Source organism: Arvicanthis niloticus, chromosome 1 (assembly GCF_011762505.2).
Source record: "Arvicanthis niloticus isolate mArvNil1 chromosome 1, mArvNil1.pat.X, whole genome shotgun sequence".
In the NCBI taxonomy this organism is placed as follows: Eukaryota; Metazoa; Chordata; class Mammalia; order Rodentia; family Muridae; genus Arvicanthis; species Arvicanthis niloticus.
Window position 1 is genome coordinate 67,651,874 of NC_047658.1, and position 21,894 is coordinate 67,673,767.

Below are 21,894 nucleotides of genomic sequence, written 5' to 3' on the forward strand. Positions count from 1 at the left end.
CTCAAACTTTTATGGAACAATTTTATGGTACAATTTGAACACATTCTTCACTCAAGAAAAGGAAAAATGTTTAAGTCAAGTTAAGACAGGCATTAGGGCTTTGAAATCATAGTTGTTGATATAAAACCTTACTGCAATTTACCAGAAACTAAACTCTTATTGATGTCACATTTTTTTTAATCTTTTACATTACACAGCCCAGTAATGTAATTGGACCATAAAACACTGAACTGATGTTTAACTGTAAGTACTCACATGCAGTATACAAATATGCAGCAACTGTAAATCATGGGGAGCTCATCCAACAGCTACATAAAGCAGAGAAACAAAGATGTGAATATAGACCAGCTACATTTATGAAAGTTAAAATAAAACTTCAGATTGATTATGATGGGCATCTCTTAAGCTAGGGAAATGCCTCAATTGCACAGTGCACTGTGTAGCATGCACAGGCCCTGGATTTAACTCCTAGTTGCTCCCCCTAAAATCATTAATTCTTATTTAATTTCTTTTACTAATATTTAATATATTCATAACCGCCAAATTTACTTGTACAGTTTGTTGTTTTAAACCATCAAAGTTGTCTATCCATCCCTTCTAAGGCTGACATATAAGTGACACATCTGACTGACTGACTTTCCCAAAGAGCAATCAGAGTCCAGGTCAACAAAATCAGAAATGGTTGTAAATGTGCAGATTTGAGAAATATTTAGAAAGTTAAATAAACAGAGATTTGTTTTAATTTTATGGAAAGGTGAAGAAAAAGAAAGTATAAAGGATATATCAAGTTTCTTGCTTAACATTTCAGAATATATTAGTACAGTTTAATGAGATTATGGAAACAGAGAAAATGACGAGAACAATTTTCAGCATTCTGAGTTTAAAGTACCTGACATAGATAATATATAGAAATGTCAATCAAGCATGAGAAGGACAAATTGTAGCTCAGGAGAAAAGTCTGAACTCCAAATATTTGTGGCTTACTTAAAAGAACTACATTTACAAAAGTATAAATATGCATTCATTGGTGTGCACATGGTTGTGAAAGCAAGTGGTGTTTTTCCTCAGGCACCCCCTATCTTGTTTTTTGAAACAAGAGTCTTTCACTAATCTGGAGCTTGCAATTAGGGTGAACTGGCTAGCAGCCATAACGCACCAAGAATCTACCTGTCTCTGTCTGAGACTACAAGCTTATACTACCAGTAACTCTTGGCACTTGTATGTGGATTCTGGGAATCAAACTCAGATTCTCACACTTGTATGGCAAGCACTTTCCTGACTGAGTTATCATCACACCTTATTTATTTTTGTTTTTACTTTATTTATTTAGCAGCAAGAGGGATATTATTGGGCATGCATCAGAGGACAAAGTATGGAAGTTGGTTCTCTCCTTCCACCATTGGGATCATATGGATCACACTCAGGTAGTTGGACTTAACAGCAAGCACCTTTCCTTATTGTATTATCTCACTAAGTTTCATCTTAATTGCAAAAGGGTGTTGGATCCCCTGGAACTGGAGTTATAGATAGTTGTGAGCTGCCATATGAATGCTGGGAACCAAATCTGGGTTTTCTGTACTTGGCATACAAATAATCAATTTTGAGTTTTAATAACCAGGACTTGACAGAGAAACCCTTTCTCAAAAAAACCAAAACAACAACAACAAAATGTATTGCTGACATTATTGTACTTGTACATCATTTTACTTTGTCCCTACTTGCCCTCATCACTCATCTGTTGGTGCTTTTCCTCCCAGCAATCAGTCCCCCTTCTTTCAAGTCATCCATTTTAAAAATTGAGCAATGCAAATACAAAAGTCTCATTTCAAAACTGTAAAAAAATTGAGACCAGCAAAAGATCAGAGCTCTGAAGTATGATGGTGTATGTTTATGAAGATAATCCTGAGGATGCAGCTGGTCAAGTGTTTGCCTAAAATGTGCTATGCCTGTGTTTACACCACAAACGGCAAAATCTGGCAAAGGCCAGGTCACAAAACTTTGCTCAAAATTTGTGAGTTTAAACTATGGGCAGAACTAAAGGATTAGTGATGATAAGCCAAAAGGTTCAAATGACTAGATATATAACCACTTTGAAGCAAAGCTAAAAAGGTTCAAATGACTAGATATATAACCACTTTGAAGCAAAGCTAAAAACTAAACAGGGTTCACCCCAAAAGAATGCCACCAATACATGAAAGGCTGCAGGCATCTAAGAATAAAATGTTTTTGTAAACTGCTTACAGCTTTTTAGGACACCTCCATGTAACTGTTTTCTTTAATGCTGTTCTAAAATTACATATGCCTGCATGGAGTTGGCATACATACATAGAAAGCCATAATACTTTATATGACCAATTTGAGTCCTTTGACTTGTGGAAGACTTCAAAGATGTCAAGTGCCTGCTTTTATTATCCTTTAGCTATAGGGTCTTTTCTTGAATTGCAAGCGTCTCTAAACTGAGAGAAATAATCATTAACTTTTGCCATTACTCACCTGCATTTCATATTTCAGAGTCATGTGGAAACACCAGGATCCCATTCCTACCACTGAAATTAAGACAGACAAATAAAAAGACTCAGAAGAAATTCTCTGGAGGCCAGAGTGACTTTAGAAGACACTAGAAAGTAGTAAGTTTATTAAGGTCTTGTGACAAGATACAGCTGATGCTGAGTTAGTGCTATGATTGAAGATTTTGGCATAGAAGAAAACAAGCACAGTATAATTTTTCTAAAATTCTCTCTACTAAGTAATTTAGTATACTAACAATACTCTATTATTTCTATGAAGTATTGAATGCTCAGGATAAGTTTTAATGTGTACAGTTGGTCAGCTTTTAGCAATCTCTGATCTATAAAACCTAGCAATATAATTTACAGAGTCACAATATCATCATATATACAAAACTACTGTAAAGACACATAAATGCAACTCTCTTAAGAACTTTTCTGGAGATACTGACACCTTTGGGTGTACTGCAGTCTTTATGTATAAATACTTAATTAACTTAGTTTCATTGTGACCCATTCTATAATTCTTTCCATGACACAGTTAAGGATCCAAGGGAACATCTCAGACACTGGTGGTAGTTTTGGGCTGTGTCTCTTTGCTATGTAATTTTAGAACAGCATTAAAGAAAACAGTTACATGGAGGTATCCTAAAAAGTTATAAGCAGTTTACAAAAAAAAAAAAATAGTTCTATGTATTGAAGTTTTATGCTATGCCAAATATGCTGACCAATGTATGCTCTAGTTCCTTTCATCTTTACAGAGAACCATTATCACTTACCATCTGGCCTTCATGTAATTCACTGGCAACAAAGGACTATACATGGCATTAAGTAATAAGGAAGGTATTCTAACTCAGGTTCCTTTATATAATAGTTTATATACAACTTAAATATGTAGGAAACAATTACAGAGATACGTACAAAAAGGCATAAAGATATTTTCAATTTTCTGGCCAAAAAGGGCTTTGTGAGCATGGCTAATAAAATTTTGCAGCTAGGTAGAGCTTTGATAATAAATATTGTATCAACAATCCATACATTCCACTCCATGCTAAGTGGAAGGAGAAAGAAAAACACCCCTCCTCCCTTTCTGCTAGTACTAGGGATTAGTGCTGTGTTCATTGTAAGCAAATGCTCTACCCCTGAGCATCCCAAGCTAAAGAGAAACTGTATCATGAGACAGAGTCTAAATTGTACAGATTGGCCTCACATGTATTACTATGTATCTAGGCAAGCGTCCCAAGTGGTGGGGATTATGTCCCACTACACCTACCAGGTGTGTAGCTCAATTTGTCTACTTTTCCTTACATCTAAATTTAAATTACAGAAAGTCATTTCAAGACGCTGGACATAAAGTCACACATTTCCTTTCAGCATTTTTAATATTTTAGTTTTAAAACTTATATTTCTGATCGATTTAAAATTTATTTTTGTGTATTGTATATATAAGGTATATAGTCTATTATTTTCTCTGGCATTTCATTTATGAAAATATTTTGCCTTCGACCCAATGACTGCAGATGGCATCTTTTTCAATATTTGGTAAACTGTGTATGTCCAGGAATTATATATTTCTATATTCATTTGTTGGCATATAACTATAATAATTTCTTTAATAATTTCTTTAATAATTTCTTATGATTCTTTTGTATTACTGTATCAATTGTAATTAATCATCTTCATTTCACTGATCATATGTATTTTTCTTTATTTTATTTGTATTGCTCTAATCTTTATTATTTCCTTCCTTCTAGTACTTTTTTTCTTTTATTTTATTGGATTTTTTTTAGTTACATTTCTTTATTTTATTTTATTTTATTTTATTTTATTTTATTTTTGGTTTTTCAAGACTGGGTTTCTCTGCTAGTCCTGGCTGTCCTGGAACTCACTCTGTAGACCAGGCTGGCCTCGAACTCGGAAATCCGCCTGCCACTACCTCCCAAGTGCTGGGATTAAAGGCGTGCACCACCACCGCCCGGCTACATTTCTTTATTTACATTGTTATCCCCTTTCCCAGTTTTCCCTCCAGAAACTCACTATCCCATTTCCCATCTACCTGATTCTATGAGGGTGCTCACCCACCTACTCACCCACTCCTGCCACCCGGACCTGGCATTCCCCTACATTGGGGCATCAAGACTTCACAGGACCAAGGGCCTCTCCTCCCATTGACATCCAACAAAGCCATCCTCTGCTACCTAGGGGACTGGAGCCATGGGTCCCTCCATGTGTACTCCTTGGTTGGTGGTTTAGTCCCTGGGAGCTCTGGGGGGTCTGGTTGGTTGATATATTTTTCTTCCTATGGGGTTGCAAACCCTTCAGCTCCTTTAGTCCTTTCTCTAACTCCTCTACTGGGGACCCCATGCTCAGTCCAATGATTGGCTGCAACCAGCAGCCTCTGTATTTTTCAGGCTCTGGCAGAGCCTCTCAGGAGACAGCTATACCAGGCTCCTGTCAGCATGCACTTCTTGGCATCCACAATAGTGTCTGGGTTTGCTGTCTGTCTATGGGATGGATCCCCAGGTGGGGCAGTCTCTGGATGGCCTGTCCTTCAATCTCTGCTCCATATTTTGTCTCTGTATTTCCTCCTATGAGTATTTTGTTCCCACTTCTAAGAAGAACTGAAACATCCACACTTTGGTCTTACTTCTTCTTGAGCTTCATGTGGTCTGTGAATTCTATCATGGGTATTCTGAGCTTTTGGGCTAGTATCAACTTGTCAGTGAGTGCATGCCATGTGTGTTCTTTTGTTACCTCACTCAGGATGATATTTTCTAGTTCCATTCATTTGCCTAAGAATTTCATAAAGTCATTGTTTTGTTTTGTCTTGAAAAAAGACACATTTATTCAGCGTCATGATTAGACTATTACATTTAGCAATCAACAGCATGGGTGAAAAAGGTCTACAGTAAAAACTTTTGTTGAAATGCTTTACGCTTTCCACAGAACAGAAACTAAAATAACCTATTATACAATTAGTCACAAATACAGTCCTGGAGTTTTTGCCTACACACATTTATTGTCTAAAACATGTCTTCTTTGTAACAGCTAGGCCCTGCCACCACTGTGCTTGGCTGAGTTCACAAACCTGTTATAACCTGTAGCTTCCCTGTCACTTCTCTGGCTCTCTTCTCCTGCTAAGCTTTGTTTCCTGGCTGTAATTAGAACCTCCTGCCACTGCCATAGCTACTGCTACTGCTAGAACCTCCATAGCCACCTTGGTTTCGTGGTTTAGCAAAGTACTGGCCTCCACTACCATAAGGGCCAGAGCTCCTGCCTCCAAAGTTTCCTCCCTTCATCGGTCCAAAATTTGAAGACTGATTGTTGTAATTGCCAAAATCATTGTAGCTTCTACTACCTCCAAAATTGCTTCTGTCATTGCCAAATCCATTATAGCCAAATCCACTAAAGCTACCAGGACCACTGAAGTTCCCTCCTAGACTAAAATTGTCATTGCCACCAAAACCGCCTCCACAACTACCACCAAAGTTTCCAGAACCACTTCAACGTCTCTGGCTGGATGAAGCACTAGCCATCTCTTGCTTTGACAGAGCCTTTCTTACTTCACAGTTGTGGCTATTCACAGTATAGTATTTCTGAATAACAATCTTATCCACAGAGTCATGGTCCTCAAAGGTGACAAAAGCAAAGCCTTTCTTTTTTCTACTGCCTCTGTCAGTCATAATTTCTATCACTTCAATTTTTCCATACTGCTCAAAATAATCTTGTAGGTGATGTTCTTCAGTGTCTTCTTTAATACCACCAACAACGATCTTTTTTAAGAGTTAAGTGGACATCAGGTCTCTGAGAATCTTCTCTTAACACAGCTCTCTTAGGTTCCACAAGTCTTCCATCCACCTTGTGCAGTCTTGCATTCATAGCAGCATCCACTTCCTCCAAAATGGCATATGTGACAAATCCAAAGCCCCTGGATCTCTTGGTGTTTGGATCTCTCATTACCACATAGTTAGTGTTCCCCATTATTGAAACTGGCTCCTCAGTCTCTTATCAGTTGTTTCGAAGTTCAGCCCTCCAATGAAGAGCTTCTGGCTCTTTGGGAGACTGACTTAGACATGACAGCGATGCTTCCTCAAGCAGTGTCAAAGAGCAGAAAGGCGAAGTCATTGTTTTTAATAGCTGAGTTGTACTCCATTGTGTAAATGTACCACATTTTCTGTATCCACTCCTCTGTTGAAGGACATCTGAGTTCTTTCCAGCTTCTGGCTATTATAAATAAGACTGCTATGAACATAGTAGAGCATGTGTGCTTGTTATATGTTGGAGCATCTTTTGGGTATATGCCCAGGAGTGGTATACCTGGGTCCTCAGGTAGTACTGTGTCCAATTTATTAGGAACCACAGATGGATTTCCAGAGTGGTTGTACCAGCTTGCATTCCCATCAACAATGGAGGAGTATTCTTTTCTCCACATCCTCACCAGCATCTGTCTCACCTGAGTTTTTGATCTTAGTCATTCTGACTGATGTGAGGTGGAATCTCAGGGTCATTTTGATTTGCATCCCTGATGACTAAGGATGTTGAACATTTCTTTAGGTGCTTCTGGACCATTCAATATTTCTCAGCTGGGAATTCTTTGTTTAGCTCTGTACCTCATTTTTAATAGGGTTATTTGATTATTGGGAGTCCAACTTATTGAGTTCTTTGTATATATTGGATATTAGCCCTCTATCGGATGTAAGATTGGTAAAGATCTTTTCCCAATCTGTTGGTTGCCATTTTGTCCTACTGACAGTGTCCTTTGTCTTACAGAAACTTTGCAATCTTATGAGGTCCCGTTGTCTATTGTTGATCTATTGTTGTCTATTGTTGATTGTTGAATATAAGCCATTGTGTTCTGTTCAGGAAATTTTCCCCTATGCCCATGTGTTTGATGCTCTTTCCCCTACTTCTCTTCTATTAATTTCAGTGTATCTGGTTTTATATGGAGGTCCTTGATCCACTTGGACTTGAGCTTTGTATAAGGAGATAAGAATAGATCAATTTGCATTCTTCTACGTGTTGACCACCAGTTGAACCAGCACCATGTGTTAAAAATGCTATCTTTTTTCCACTGGATGATTTTAGCTCCTTTGTCAAAGATCAAGTGACCATAGGTGTGAAGGTTCATTTCTGGGTCTTCAATTCTATTCCATTGATCTACCTGCTTGTCTCTGTACCAATACCATGCAGTTTTTATCACTGTTGCCCTGTAATACAACATGAGGTAAGGGTTGGTGATTCCCCTAGAAGTACTTTTATTGCTGAGAAGAGTTTTCCCTATCCTGGGTTTTTTACTATTCCAAATGAATTTGCAAATTGCTCTTTCTAACTCTATGAAGAATTGAGTCAGAATTTTGATGGGGATTACATTGAATCTGTAGATTGCTTTCCACAAAATGGTCATTTTTACTATAGTAATCCTGCCAATCCATGAGCATAGGAGATCTTTCCATCTTCTGAGATCTTCATCAATTTCTTTCTTCAAAGACTTGAAGTTCTTGTCATACAGATCTTTCACTTGCTTGGTTAGAGTCACACTGAGGTATTTTATATTGTTTGTCACTATTGTGAAGGGTGTCATTTCCCTAATTTCTTTCTCAGCCTATTTATCCTTTGAATAGAGGAAGGCAACTCATTTGTTTGAGTTAATTTTATATCCAGCCACTTTGCAGAAGTTGTTTATCAGGTTTAGGGGTTCTCTGGTAGAATTCTTGGGGTCACTTAAGTATACTATCATATCATTTGCAAATAGTAATATTTTGACTTCTTCCTTTCCAATTTGTATCCCTTTGACCTCCTTTTGTTGTCTAATTTCTCTGGCTAGGACTTTGAGTACTATATTGAATAGATAGGGAGAAAGTGGGCAGCCTTGTCTAATCCCTGATTTTAGTGGGATTGCTTCAAGTTTTTCTCTATTTAGCTTGACGTTGGCTACTGGTTTGCTGTATATTGCTTTTACTATGTTTAGGTATGGGCCTTGAATTCCTGATCTTTCCAAGACTTTTACAACAAAGAGGTTTTGAATTTTGTCCAATGCTTTCTCAGCATCTAATGAGATGATTATGTGTTTTTTTTCTTCCCTTTGAGTTTGTTTATATAGTGGACTACATTGATGGATTTCTGTATATTGAACCATCCCTGCATCCCTGGGATGACGCCTACTTGATCATGATGGATAATCATTTTGATGTGTTCTTGGATTCTGTTTGTGAGAATTTTATTGAGTATTTTTGCATCGATATTCATAAGGGAAATTGGTCTGAAGTTCTCTTTGTTAGGTCTTTGTGTGGTTTAGGTATAAGCATAATTGTGGCTTCATAGAACGAATTGGGTAGTGTTCCTTCTGTTTCTATTTTGTGGAACAGTTTGAAGAGTATTGGTATTAGGTCTTCTTTGAAGGTCTGATAGAATTCTGCACTAAACCCATCTGGTTCTGGGCTTTTTTTTTTTTTTTTTTTAATTTAATTTAATTTTTTTGGTTGAAACACTTTTAATGACTGCTTCTATTTCTTTAGGGATTATGGGACTGTTTAGATGGTTTATCTGATCCTGATTTAACTTTGGTACCTGGTATCTGTCTAAAAAATTGTTCATTTCATCCATATTTTCCAGTTTTGTTGACTATAGGCTTTTGTAGTAGGATCTGATGATTTTTTGAATTTCCTTGGTTTCTGTTTTTATGTCTCCCTTTTCATTTCTAATTTTGTTAATTTGGATAATGTCTCTGTGCCTGCTGGCTAGTCTGGCGAAGGGTTTATCTATCTTGTTGATTTTCTCAAATAAGCTCCAGGTTTTGTTGATTCTTTGTATAGCTCTCTTTGTTGGTTGATTTCGGCCCTGTCTTGTTGATTTTGGCCCTGAGTTTGATTATTTCCTGCCATCTATTCCTCTTGGGTGTATTTGCTTCTTTTTGTTCTAGAGCTTTCAAGTGTGCTGTCAAGCTGCTAGTGTATGCTCTCTCCAGCTTCTTTTTGGAGGCACTCAGAGCTATCTATGAGTTTCCTCTTAGCACTGCTTTCATTGTGTCCCATGAGTTTGGGTATGTTGTGCCTTCGTTTTCATTAAATTCTAAAAAGTCTTTAATTTCATTCTTTATTTCTTCCTTGACCAAGTTATCATTGTGTAAAGTGTTCTTCAGCTACCATGAGTATGTGGGCTTTCTGTTGTTTTTCTTGTTATTGAAGACTAGCCTTAGTCCATGGTGATCTGATAGGATGCATAGGATTATTTCAATCTTCTTGTATTTGTTGAGGCCTGTTTTGTGACCAATTATATGGCCAATTTTGGAGAAGGTATCAGGAAGTGCTGAGAAGAAGGTATATTCTTTTGTTTTAGGATGAAATGTTCTATAGATATCTGTTAAATCTATTTGGTTCATAACTTCTGTTAGTTTCATTGTGTCTTTGTTTAGTTTCTGTTTCCATAATCTGTCCATTGCTGAGAGTGGGGTGTTGAAGTCTCCCACTGTTGTTGTATGAGGTATAATATGTGCTTTGAGCTTTAGTAAAGTTTTTTATGAACATGGGTGCCCTTCCATTTGGAGCACAGATGTTCAGAATTGAGAGTTCAACTTAGTAGATTTTTCTTTTGATGAGTTTGAAGTGTCCTTCCATATCTTTTTTGATAACTTTTGGTTGAAAGTCAATTTTAGTCGATATTAGAACAGCTACTCCAGCTTGTTTCTTGGGATCATTTGCTTGGAAAATTGTCTTCCAGAATTTTACTCTGAGGTAGTGTCTGTCTTTGTTACTGAGGTGCGTTTCTTGTATGTGGCAAAATGTTGGATCCTATCTACATATCCAGTCTGTTTGTCTATGTCTTTTTATTGGGGAATTGAGCCCATTTATGTTAAGAGATATTAAGGAAAAGTGATTGTTGCTTCTTGTTATTTTTGTTGTTAGAGGTGGAATTATGTTTGTTGGCTATCTTCTTTTGAGTTTGTTGAAAGATTACTTTCTTGCTTTTCCTAGGGTGTAGTTCCCCCCTTTGTGTTGGAGTTTTCCATCTATTATCCTTTGTAGGGCTGGATTTGTAAAAACATATTGTGCAATTTGTTTTTGTCATGGAATATCTTGGTTTCTAGTACTTTTAGGGTCTATTTTACCTTTGGGGTTTTTTGTTGTTGTTGTTGTTGTTGTTGTTGTTGTTGTTGTTATTTCATGTGCAACATGAGGGTTTACTTGTAGTCTTCTTGATACAAAAGTCCTTTTTGGAACTGCTATTGTTATTTCTCACAGGTTTTCATATGTTATATTTCTACTTGGTTTTTTTTTCATTCTATTAATTTAGGAGCATATACCTTAGTTTCTACACATCTGTAGAGTTGCTAACATTTTTTCTGTTATTTATTTGTAGTTTTGCATTTAAATCATTTCAATTGTTAAGACTTGTTTTGTGAGCCAATATATGATCTGTCCTGGAGAATGTTCCATGTGCTATTGAGATACATATGTATTCTGTAGCAGTTGGGTGTAATGTTCTATAAATATCTTAATTGTATTTGGTTTATAGTCTAATTTAAATCTGCTGAAGTTTTTGTTAATTTTGCCTGGACAGTCTGACCACAGCTAAAGTAGGGTGTTGACATTTCCTTCTATTATTGCATTACAGTCTGTCACTTCCTTTATATTTGGCTCTCTGATGTTAGATACATAAATATATTTATGAGTGTTGAACTGATCTGTTTATTATTATGTGATGACCATCTTTGTCTCTTTCTACAATTTTTCCATCAAGTATTTTATCTGACATCAATGTAGCTACTCCTTTTTAGTATCTACTTCCACAGAATATCTCAGTTGGAGGCAATATACAATTACAAGTTTTATTTTTTAATCAACCAGTTATTCTGTGCTTTTTAATTAGAGAGGTTAATCTATTTACATTCAAGGTAACTATTGATAAGTAAGGGCTTGTTACTGTATTTTAAGCTTTTTATTTTGTATATACATCTTTCTTCTATTGCTCTTCCTTCATGGTAGTGACTTTTCTCTAGTGTTTGCTGATTCCATGTATTTTCTTTTCTTTTTCTTTGAAGTTACTATAAAACTTACCAAGAATGTCTTATAGTTATAATAGGTTATGCTAAGCAGATTAAAAACTCATTTGATCACATAAAAAAGCAAAAAAACCCATATTTTAACTTTTCCTAAATTTTAAATCCTGATGTCACAATTTTGTATTTTGTTATCCACATCATTATTACAGTTACCATTATTTTAGAAGCTTTGTCTTTTATCCTTCATAGTAAAGATGTAATTAACATATAGCTCACTACACCTCACTGAGAAATCCAAAATTTTACCGTATACTTTAATTGTGAATTGCATACCTTCAGACATTTAAGTTACTCATTGATGTCCTTTTCGACTGTTTAAAAAAAGATTCCTTTAGCATTTCTTGTAAGGCAGGCTTGGCTGTGAGTGTACACTCTCAGGTCTCAATCCTCTTAGGTCTCAGGCTATACTAAACTTGCTTAGCTTCCTATTCAATCCTAAGGCTTTTACTCTTGTCCATGGATAGATGTTATGTGAAACCTCTCATTACACTATACCATTTATGTATATTATCTCTCATATGTCACACCTTTTGGCATTTATTTCTTCATTTCAGACTGTTTGCTCAAGTTATAAAATTATAACATCTATTTTTAAATTATTGAGGGAAGAATTTCTGTCAACCAGAAGGCTTTGCTTTTGCTTTTCTATAAAAAGTAATTTTGTTCTCAGAGTAGAGAAGACTACTCTATTCAGAATAAAGGTTATGAATGGTTTAAGAACCTTAGTTCATGCTGCCCCCTTCTGTCAAAATAATAGAATTTTAAATATCTACAGATATCTATAATATTTTTATATGCAATAATTTTTAATTTCAAATAAATTCAGAAGTTAACAGAATGCTACAAACTATGTTTTGTATAAAAGGCTCTTGAATTTTCATTAATATAATTTTTATATCTTGTTTTATGACAAGAATATTATATAATTTTCCTCTGAAACTGAGTTTTGCTTATGTATACCATGATGGTCTCAAACTCTTGATCTTTCTGCTTCAGTCTCTAAACTGCAGAGATTGTAAGCATGTACCACCAAGCTCAGTCCCTATACATTTTTTTCACAGGTTACAGATATATACAGTGTAAACATAAGAGTGGGTAAAAAATTTTAAGATGTAATTTAAAATAGAGTTTAGTTCTTAGGGTGAGAAGCTAGACTGAGGAAAAAAAGGCAGAAATACAAGGGAAATTTCTATTTTATCTACAGTGGCATATTTTCCTTTAAAAAGAAAAAGTTAAGATCTGAAGCAAAGAAGAAAAACTTCTGATCTGGAAAAGTTGGGTAGAAAAACATCTGTTAATTTTATTACCTCTATTCTGTTTATTTTATTACCTCTATTCTGTACAGTTATAGTTTTTCAAAGAAGTTATTCAAAAGTACAGTTCAAGACACTGGCAAGGTCTGTGAAGTTTCAACTTTAATGTTTCAGAGTGTATTCAAGTTGTATACTAAGTAATTGCATTTAGAAATAAATGAGAATAACCATCCAATGCATACTGCACATTCTTTTTCAGATGAAGTAGTCTACATACCTGTGAGTGCTAAGTAAGCAGCAATATACCGTTTCTCCAGTCTATCTCTAATGCCTTGAATTGCACCAAAAATTGGAGGTATGATCATAATCAGGTTACTCACTGTATTCCCTACAGGAGAAAAAACAAGAAGATATTTAGATTAACCAGTAACATATTAAGGACATATTCATCTGGTCTTTAACAACAGTCAAATAAGAAATTCCCTGGAAAGACTGTGATAAGATATCAAAGTACTACAAAAAAGTCTTTATTCAATAAAATTTTCTCAAAATAATCAAACAAAACAAAGATATTTCCTTTAAAAAATGAAACTAAGAATGTTTTAGAGTATACCAACTTAAGAGAAAATTCTAAATTCTGAAAGCAAGGAAAGGATCTCAGAAAAATTCAGAGATAAAACAGTAAGCTAGCTGAAGATGGAAGTCTATACCAATGCTTTACAAAGTGTGGTTCTCTGCAAGTGAATGATAATATAAATACTGACATTATAATACAGTATAATATAATTAATGATAATATAAATAACTGGAATCATTTTGACTGTGCAATTGAAAAGCAATCAACTGAATAGTCATATTTTATGCATTTTTATAATATTTCATTTTTTTGATAATGTTCTTAGTTTCCAAGATACAAGACAACATATTTTTAATTTTTAATTTTTCTGTAATGCAATGGATCTTATGACTTTTGTTTTCATCTTTAAAAACACAAAGCTCTGAGGAATTCTGTACTAGTGAATTCAACCCACCACATACTGTAAATATTTTTTTTTCCGTTCTCTCATTTTAATGGGGGCTCTGACCCAAGTTGTCAGGCTGTGCAACAATCACTTTTAGACTGATGAATAATCTCTTGGGCTGAGCTGTGAAATTCTTTTTTTTGGGGGGGGGGGGGAGGTTATTTTATTTTATTTACATTTAAGATGCCATCCCCTTTCCCCATTTCCCCTCCCTAGAAAACCCCTGTCCCATGCCCCCTTTCCTTTTTGCTTTTATACAATTTTTTTTAAATGTTAATCAAAGGATTTATAAGTTTGGTAATGCTCAATCAGAAGGGTAATCCAATACCCAACCTAGATATAAAGACTATCTTTGACTGGTGGAGATCTGTGAACATCTGCCTCCATGCCCCCTCTCGATTTCTCTCTCTCATCACCTAGCTTCTCCTCTCCTTCATCTTCTCTCCTTACTCCATCTCTTCCTCTCAGTACTCCTTCCCACTTAGCTCCTCCTACATATCACTCTTCCTGTTAAAGTAAAACTTTTCTCTCAAAATACAGTTAGAGCATACTTATTCCTAATTGTACCAGTGAGGTATAAGATAGTTCTAATACCCAGTCCATCATTTTGTTGACTAACCAGAACCTCTGTCATCTCTTCTAACTAAAACACTTACTTTTGATCCTGGCTTTTTTTTTTTTGTAAATATTTTTTTAATGTTTATACTAAACACAGACATTTTCTTGTCTTTATTTCCCAATAATAAAGTAAATATTTACATTGTGTTAGGTATTATAAGTAATCAGACTATAATGCATACTGAAGGATTTGTACAGATTATGTGAGAATATTATGCCATTTCATATAAAGGATGAGCAACTGCAGATGTTGATATACACTGGCTACTCAGGAGAAGGCATAAGGTCCCCTGGAACTAGAGGTACAGGTCACTGTCAAGCACCAGGTGGGAACTGAACTGGGGTCCTCTGCAAGAGCAACAAGTGCTCTTAACCTCTGACCCAATTCTCCAGCCCTATGTTTTTAAAAAGCTTATTTTGGAGTTGGAAATTTAGCTCAGTGGTAGAGTGCTTGCCTAACAAGCATAACACCCTGGTTCAGTCCTCCAACAGTAGGGTGGAGTGAGAGCAATGGAACAACAGAAAACTATAAAGTTGATTTAAAACAAAAGATAAAAAATTGCTGTTTAAATAAGAAATTATACAAATGATAGCCAATTTAGATTTACTAAAAGAAAATAATATACATTACTGTAGACCCCAAAACATTTTTTTATTAAAAACTGCTATTATTCAGGTTCTAACTAGAATTGATAAGCCATGGAACAATCTAAGCAGGAAAAGTTTACAATAAAGAATTACTGGGGGTGGGGGGTAGGTGCTGAAGAGATGGCTCAGAGGTTAAGAGCACTGACTGCTCTTTCAGAGGTCCTGAGTTCAATTCCCAGCAACCACATGGTGGCTCACAACCATCGGTAATGAGATCTGATGCCCTCTTCTGGTGTGTTTGAAGACAGCTACAGTGTACTTATATAAAATAAATAAATCTTAAAAAAAAAAAAAAAAAAAAAAAAAAGAGTTACTAAATGGGCTGTTACTGAATGGGCTGAGATGTACCTCAGTTGGCAGAGTTCTTGCCTGTCATGCATAAGATACTAGATACTAGGAAGTAATTCCCAACATCACACTAACCAGGAATGGTGGTGCATGTGTATAATTCCTTTACTTGTGAGCATGAAGATCAGAAATTTAAGGTTTTCCTTAGATACATAGTGAATTGAAAGCCATCTTGGGATACTTGAGACTCAGTCTCAAAAAAAAAAAAAAAATGAAGCCAGGTCACCTGGTATAATATACCTATAATTCCAACACTTGGGAGGCAGAGGTAGAAGGATCTCAAAAGTTCAAGACTAGATTATTAATTAAAAGGAAGAAATTAGAGTAGCTAGTTTGTAAGAAGAGAACTCTCCAGAATAAAGGAATAGTAAGTAGGTACAAGGAGAGTAGAGCTACGAGCCCTACCCCCTATGGTAGAGCAGCAAAAGAGAATTCTTTCAAGGATGAGATGCAAACCAATACCCATCGTTCTTTGATTATTTTAATTATCAAAATGAAGGTGGTTATAAGTTTGGTGGTATTAATGACATGACTTATCTTCTGGGATAAGTCAGAGCAGAGCAGGCCCTAAGAAAAGGGAGGCTGCTAAACTGACCCCATCAATTTTGGGTTGCCGGACCAAAGACATTCTGTTTTGGGAGAGAGGCTCTGTATTTGTGTTAACAGGAAAAAAAAAAAGGCTTTGGAACTCTTCCAAAGCAATATGGATCAGATATGATAGGGAGAAACCACCTGAAGTTCCTGGGTACAGACAGAAAAGAGAAATTCAAGAAGACCAAGCAGGACAGGTAACATGATTTGCTGATGCCTCCACCTGGGAACCGCCCTGAAACTGCCTGAGACATAAAAATGTATCTAGCCATAACTTCAGCTTAAATTTCATCATGCCATCCTTCACATGGCATGAAGATTTATTACAATTGGTTATTGATCAAACTTTCACCTACTCAAACAAAGAGCAAAAATTCATTCTTAACTGATCTGTGCACCTGGTATAATCAATTCAAATATCTTTATAGAACTAAAAATTTGGTTGTAAGATTCCTATGTTGCCCAGAGAGGTTGGAAGAAGGCATCGGATACTCTAGAACTGGAGTTACAGATGATGGTAAACCGACATGTGGGTTCTGTGAACTGAAGCTGCATCATATGCAAGTGCAGCAAGTTCTCTTAACCACCGAACCATCTCTCCAGCCACATAGAAAAAAACTTAAATGAAAATGGCCAGTTCAATAAAGATTTCAAATCACCAATTCAAAAATATGCACCATATGATTTTTCTGAATTTAACATATAGGTTGCCCATACACACACACACACACACACACACACACAACTGGAAGATGATGTCCACCAGTGTGTTTTTAGGAAGCCCTTAAACTAAATAAATAAATAAATAAATAAATAGCCAAGGACCAAAGTAATCAACCAAGTGTCTTGTTACTTCATGTGGCCTACAACAACAAATGTTGGCATTTTGCTCTGAAGAAGAAAAAAGCATTAAGAAATACAGAGGAGGCAGAATGATGTAGTACACACATATATAAATTCTGGCAAAATACATACATAAAAAGTAAAATTTTTATAAAGTATTTTCCAAATGTTATGTCTATTCACAAAGCAGGCTAGTACCTATTTTTTTCTACATTGAAAAGTGCTGAATTACTCAGAATGGGAAATTACAAAAGGGCTCTTATTTGATTAAACAAAATCACTAGACATTGAGAGGAAAGACAAAAACAATGACTTGGAGGGATGTTATCTCAGCTACTTGGATAGTTAAGAATACCACAGAATCTAAACACAGCAGAGGAATTCACCTCAGTATTTTCATCACAGAAGGGTAAAGATGAGGACCACTCATGAAAATGAAACTTCTTCCAATGAAGACAGATTCTCTAGATTCAATGGATGCACCAAGTGTACCACAGAACAACTGTATCCCAAAACTCTATTCTACAATGTCTTTTAAATTTTCTAAAAAAGAAGCATGGTGCTATAAGATTTTAGGACTGTGAGTAAAAAAATAGCATACCTTGGGAAATTTTAACATATCAAAAACAGAGCAAATATCATAGAAAATATCTATGGTATGGGAAACAAAACATTTATGAAAAAGAACAAAATCAATAATTTCATCTCTTTGTATTTTACATTCTTAACAAAAAGTAGAGTACTTGAAAACACCAGATAAATGTTTTATGGATTCTGGGAAGAAATAGTTTTTAACTGCAAATTCTGTTATTAGCTCAAATACAGACCTTGTACATACATACAAATTTACCCTTTGCCCTTGAGGACACGAGGGAAAAATCTTTGCTTTTGCTTCATTTTGCTTTTTGTACTCAGTCTAATGATTTTCTATGCTCACCCTTAAAACATATCAGGTACATTCCATATGTAAGTTTTGTTAGTTAGGATTATCACCATTCATGTATTGACCACAGATAATCCAAATAATAAAGACAGGGTAGAATTATTTAATGAAACCAATGTGTCTGTGAAGATGTGAAAAATTTTATATGCAAAACCTTATAATGTCAAAAATCATTCTATATAGTCCCCCTCCCAAATTCATATATTGCAGAATGAAATGTCAAGATGCAGCTCTGACAAGATTCATCCTTAGAGATGCTGAAATGACCTGCTGCTCCAGCTCCCTGACTCACCTGAAGCTGTTTCCAGAGACTTGATCCAAAAACAGCTTCAGGAATAGCTGCCGATTCCTGAGGACCTCAGTTTATCCAGCCTTTCAGAATGATCCAGTCAGAATTCAGATAAGCCCTGAACTTTCAAGGCATACAAAGACTGGATAACAAATGCTAAAGCTAGCTTTCTTAAGTCTAACCAATTTTTCCAATTTTCCTATTCCTCCCCACCCCTGGGGGGGAAAAAAAAAAAAAAAGGTTCATCGTTCCAATTCAGCTGGAAGAAGCCATGGAGAGTTATCATCCCAATTTCCTGGGTCTGAATGTCTAGTTATGGTATTTTATAAATTATACATAGGTTGTCACTTTAAGGGATGATTTGAAATTGGACAGGAAAGAAATTAAATAGAGAGCTTAGACTCGGGGATTTGTCTTTCCTTTTCTCTTCTCTATCCTTTCTTTCTTAGGTAAAGGGAAGGAAGTTGAAAAGAAAAAAGGAGGATAGAGTAATATTGTAAGAAATTAGATATATGGGGATGTATTACTAAATTTACTCTTAAAGAAAGCATTTTATAGTCATAATCTTACATTCCAATTTTCCTATCCCTTCTCACCCCTTAAAAATTCATCTTTTACATTTTGATGCAGAATTGAAGTCTCTTACATTGATACAGTATTTATATATTGATATAGGTTTAAGGTTTTCATTGGTATAAATCTTTGTATATTGATATGAAATTCAAAAGTAATTTAATTACTCTTAGATAAGCATTGTGCCTATGCAACTCATTTAAGAATACAAGGCTTAGACCCAGTCCTTCTAATAGCTGCTATTACAAACTGTTTAGGATGATTAAGGAATGAAAGTTAAAGGTCAGATTGTAAACTCATGGTAATATTAGATTCTCATTAAATTACAATACAGTGTTTTCAAATTATTAAAAATAGTACATAATAAGTGTAGTCAAAGTTTAACAGTTCAGATATACTATATATAGTTAGTCTTCAAAAGCATCAGAGATCCACAGAATATGGCATTAAAATCATTTCATTATTAATAGATCTTTTGACTAGGAGACATGTATGCTCCTGACAGTACCCACTTCCCACTTCAAAGAAGATATTGAGCATCATTACCGCTAATTAGAGTCGGTTCAACTGTGGCAAGCTTAGCCACTGGGCAAGAAATACCCTTTCATTCTGCAGACAATGAGACAATTACTGTCCAAAAAGGGACACAGATTCAGGATACTCAGCTACTAAGCTCAGCCAAGACAGGGTAAGCTAGTCCTCCATGATTCCTGCTTCACTTAAGGTCTCTCAGATAGTTTTGGGCCAGAAGGCTGAAGAGAGATGTTCTACTGTTATAAGAAACTGGAGTCTGTCGGCAGTTAGCTGTCTCTACAAATTGTGTAGGTTTTGGAAGCTATGTCTTTGTGCTTCCTACATTTTCAAGTAATATTTAATTCCTTCTCAGATCTATGATGGGGTTGAAGACTAGTTATAGTCTTATAATTGAACTTAAGTTGTTTAGCATTGAATAAGATGATCTAGATTTGAAATGATGGTTTTCAGTTGGTAATACAAGTTAAAAAATCAAACCTAATTGAGGTACAAAGTTGTAAACTCTGATAGAATACTTTATCTAAACTGTTAAATATGATGAACTGGATATTATAGGTGAATATCATACCTTACAATTTACATAATTGTTGTAATTATGTTTAATGTATATCTGAGAGAAAAAAGCCCTTTTAATTGGACAAAAAGGAAGAACTGTAGTGGGTTTGGTCTAACACTGCTTGTATTCTAAGGTTAATTTTGGTCCCCAAAACTGCTTACATGAGTGTCTGCACATAAGACACTGAAGGACCAGTTGGTTTTGATTGGTAACTAAAGATGCCAGTAGACAACAGCAGGGGAGGGCAGACAGAAGCCCTAGGATTTCTGGGCTTGGAAGCAAGAGAGGAGAAAGAGGAGGATCCACCATGTTGGGGGGAGAGGAGAGATGCCATGCCTGAGAAGAGAGGGGAACATAGAGGCACAGCTGGCATGTGAAGGAGTCAGGAAATGTGGCCCACTTGAGCAGCCCTCTGGATTCAGAGCATCCAGATAGAACATAGAATTTAGTAAGTGATAACTAGGGATTATCTATAAGATTAACTGCATGAAGAATATGAAGTGGCCCAGCCATTGAACTGATTATGGCATATCAAAATATAAAGGCTGTGTGTGTGTGTGTGTGTGTGTGTGTGTGTGTGTGTGTGTGTCTTTCATTTGGAAACATAAACTTTTGAGGCAAATAGCAGAAATGCCCCACCAGGATTTATATATTAAAAATTACTACAATTGTGTGAACAGCCTGGGATATGTGAGACCCTGTTTCAAAAATACACACACACATACACGCACACCACACCACATACACACACACACACACACACACACACACACACACACACACACACACTATACCCATCAGAAATCTCCCTTCTAAGGTGCCAGTAAAAGCTAACCACCCAACAGGAGTGGGTGGAGAGAAGTTATTGGCTACTTTAGACTTTGGACTAAACTTTAGGACCTGGGTACTAGAGAAGCTTCCTGTACATGTGGGAGCTATATGCTACTAATACCACTTGGGCTAAGAAGTTGCCTGGCCAGCACAGCAACACCAAGAAAGAAAGGTCCTTACTCCTGTGTTGTATCCCTAGTGCCCTCTACTGATAAAGTTTAACTCCTACTAGTTGTCAAAGGAACAGTTAAAGATAGTATATAAAATGAGTACTGAATATGGACAAAAGAATAGGCAATAAATTAATATCTAGCACAGTTAAACTGCTAAAGATAAAAATAGAAAAATAATGCTAAATTACTTCTGCTAAGAATTTAATTAGGTTTGGTGTTAATACCTAGAAAATTATATTAAAAACAGCTTATTTTCTGGAAATAAAATATTCATTCACATACCACAGAATAGCTGATAGATATTAAATAGAAATATTGTTCTTGGATATAGATTTAAATGAATTAAACGATCTTTTATAAAAGGACTGGAGAGATAGCTCAATAAGTAAAAGTGTTTTCTTTATAAGCATGGGGATCTGAGTTCAGATCTCCATAAACCACGTAAAAGCTGGGTGTGATAGCATGTACCTATAACCCTAGCAATTAGGGGTAGGGGTGGAGACTGGAAGATTCCAGGGGGTCATTGGCTAGCCAGTCTAGCAGAAATGGTGAGCTCCAGGTGAGAGATCCTGTTTCAAAACAAAAAAGAGTAAGGTGGAGAGTGACTGAGGAAGACATCTAATATTAATCTCTGGCTTCTACACTCACGTGCATGGGTGAGTGAATGCTCTGTACACACATGCACACACACAAAAGTAATAATAATTCAAAAATCTAAAAAGTTTAAACAGTCTTTTTAAATAATACAATTATAAACCAGGATGGCAATATTCTAGTAATTCCAGAATTGCTTAATAAGAGAGACTCACATATTAAAGTTTGGTGTTATGATTTGAAGCTGAAATGGCTCCACCACAGGCTCATTACTTGACCTCTTATTTCCCTGCTGGTGATGCTACTTTGGGAGGCTCTGGAATGTGTAGGAGATGGGCCTTGCTGGTAGAAACAGGTCATTAAGGGTAAGTCCTTGAAGGTTATGCCTAGCGCCTGCTTTCTGTCATGCACTCTGCTTCTAGATCTACCACACACTCAGGCTTCTATGCCTACCCTACTACAGTAAGCCTAAATCAAAATAAATCTTCAAATTGTCATGTATTGTAGTCACAA

General features: G+C 35.8%; 1 protein-coding gene and 1 pseudogene across 2 annotated transcripts in view; both read right to left on the reverse strand.

Annotated features, from left to right (window-relative positions):
* The window catches only part of Acer3 (alkaline ceramidase 3), an 82,535-nt gene that overhangs the window by 39,560 nt on the left and 21,081 nt on the right, over window positions 1–21,894 (reverse strand). Inside the window, exons 2-4 of one of the 2 annotated variants that reach the window (XM_034516349.2) lie at window positions 13,096–13,206; window positions 2,494–2,546; window positions 256–308 (exon numbers count right to left, since the gene is read on the reverse strand). In XM_034516349.2, the coding sequence (XP_034372240.1) occupies window positions 256–308; window positions 2,494–2,546; window positions 13,096–13,206 (217 nt within the window). The remainder of the gene's footprint in view (window positions 1–255; window positions 309–2,493; window positions 2,547–13,095; window positions 13,207–21,894) is intronic. The other variant, XM_034516359.2, reaches the window with a different exon arrangement.
* LOC117718605 (heterogeneous nuclear ribonucleoprotein A1-like 2) lies at window positions 5,333–11,848 on the reverse strand (annotated as a pseudogene).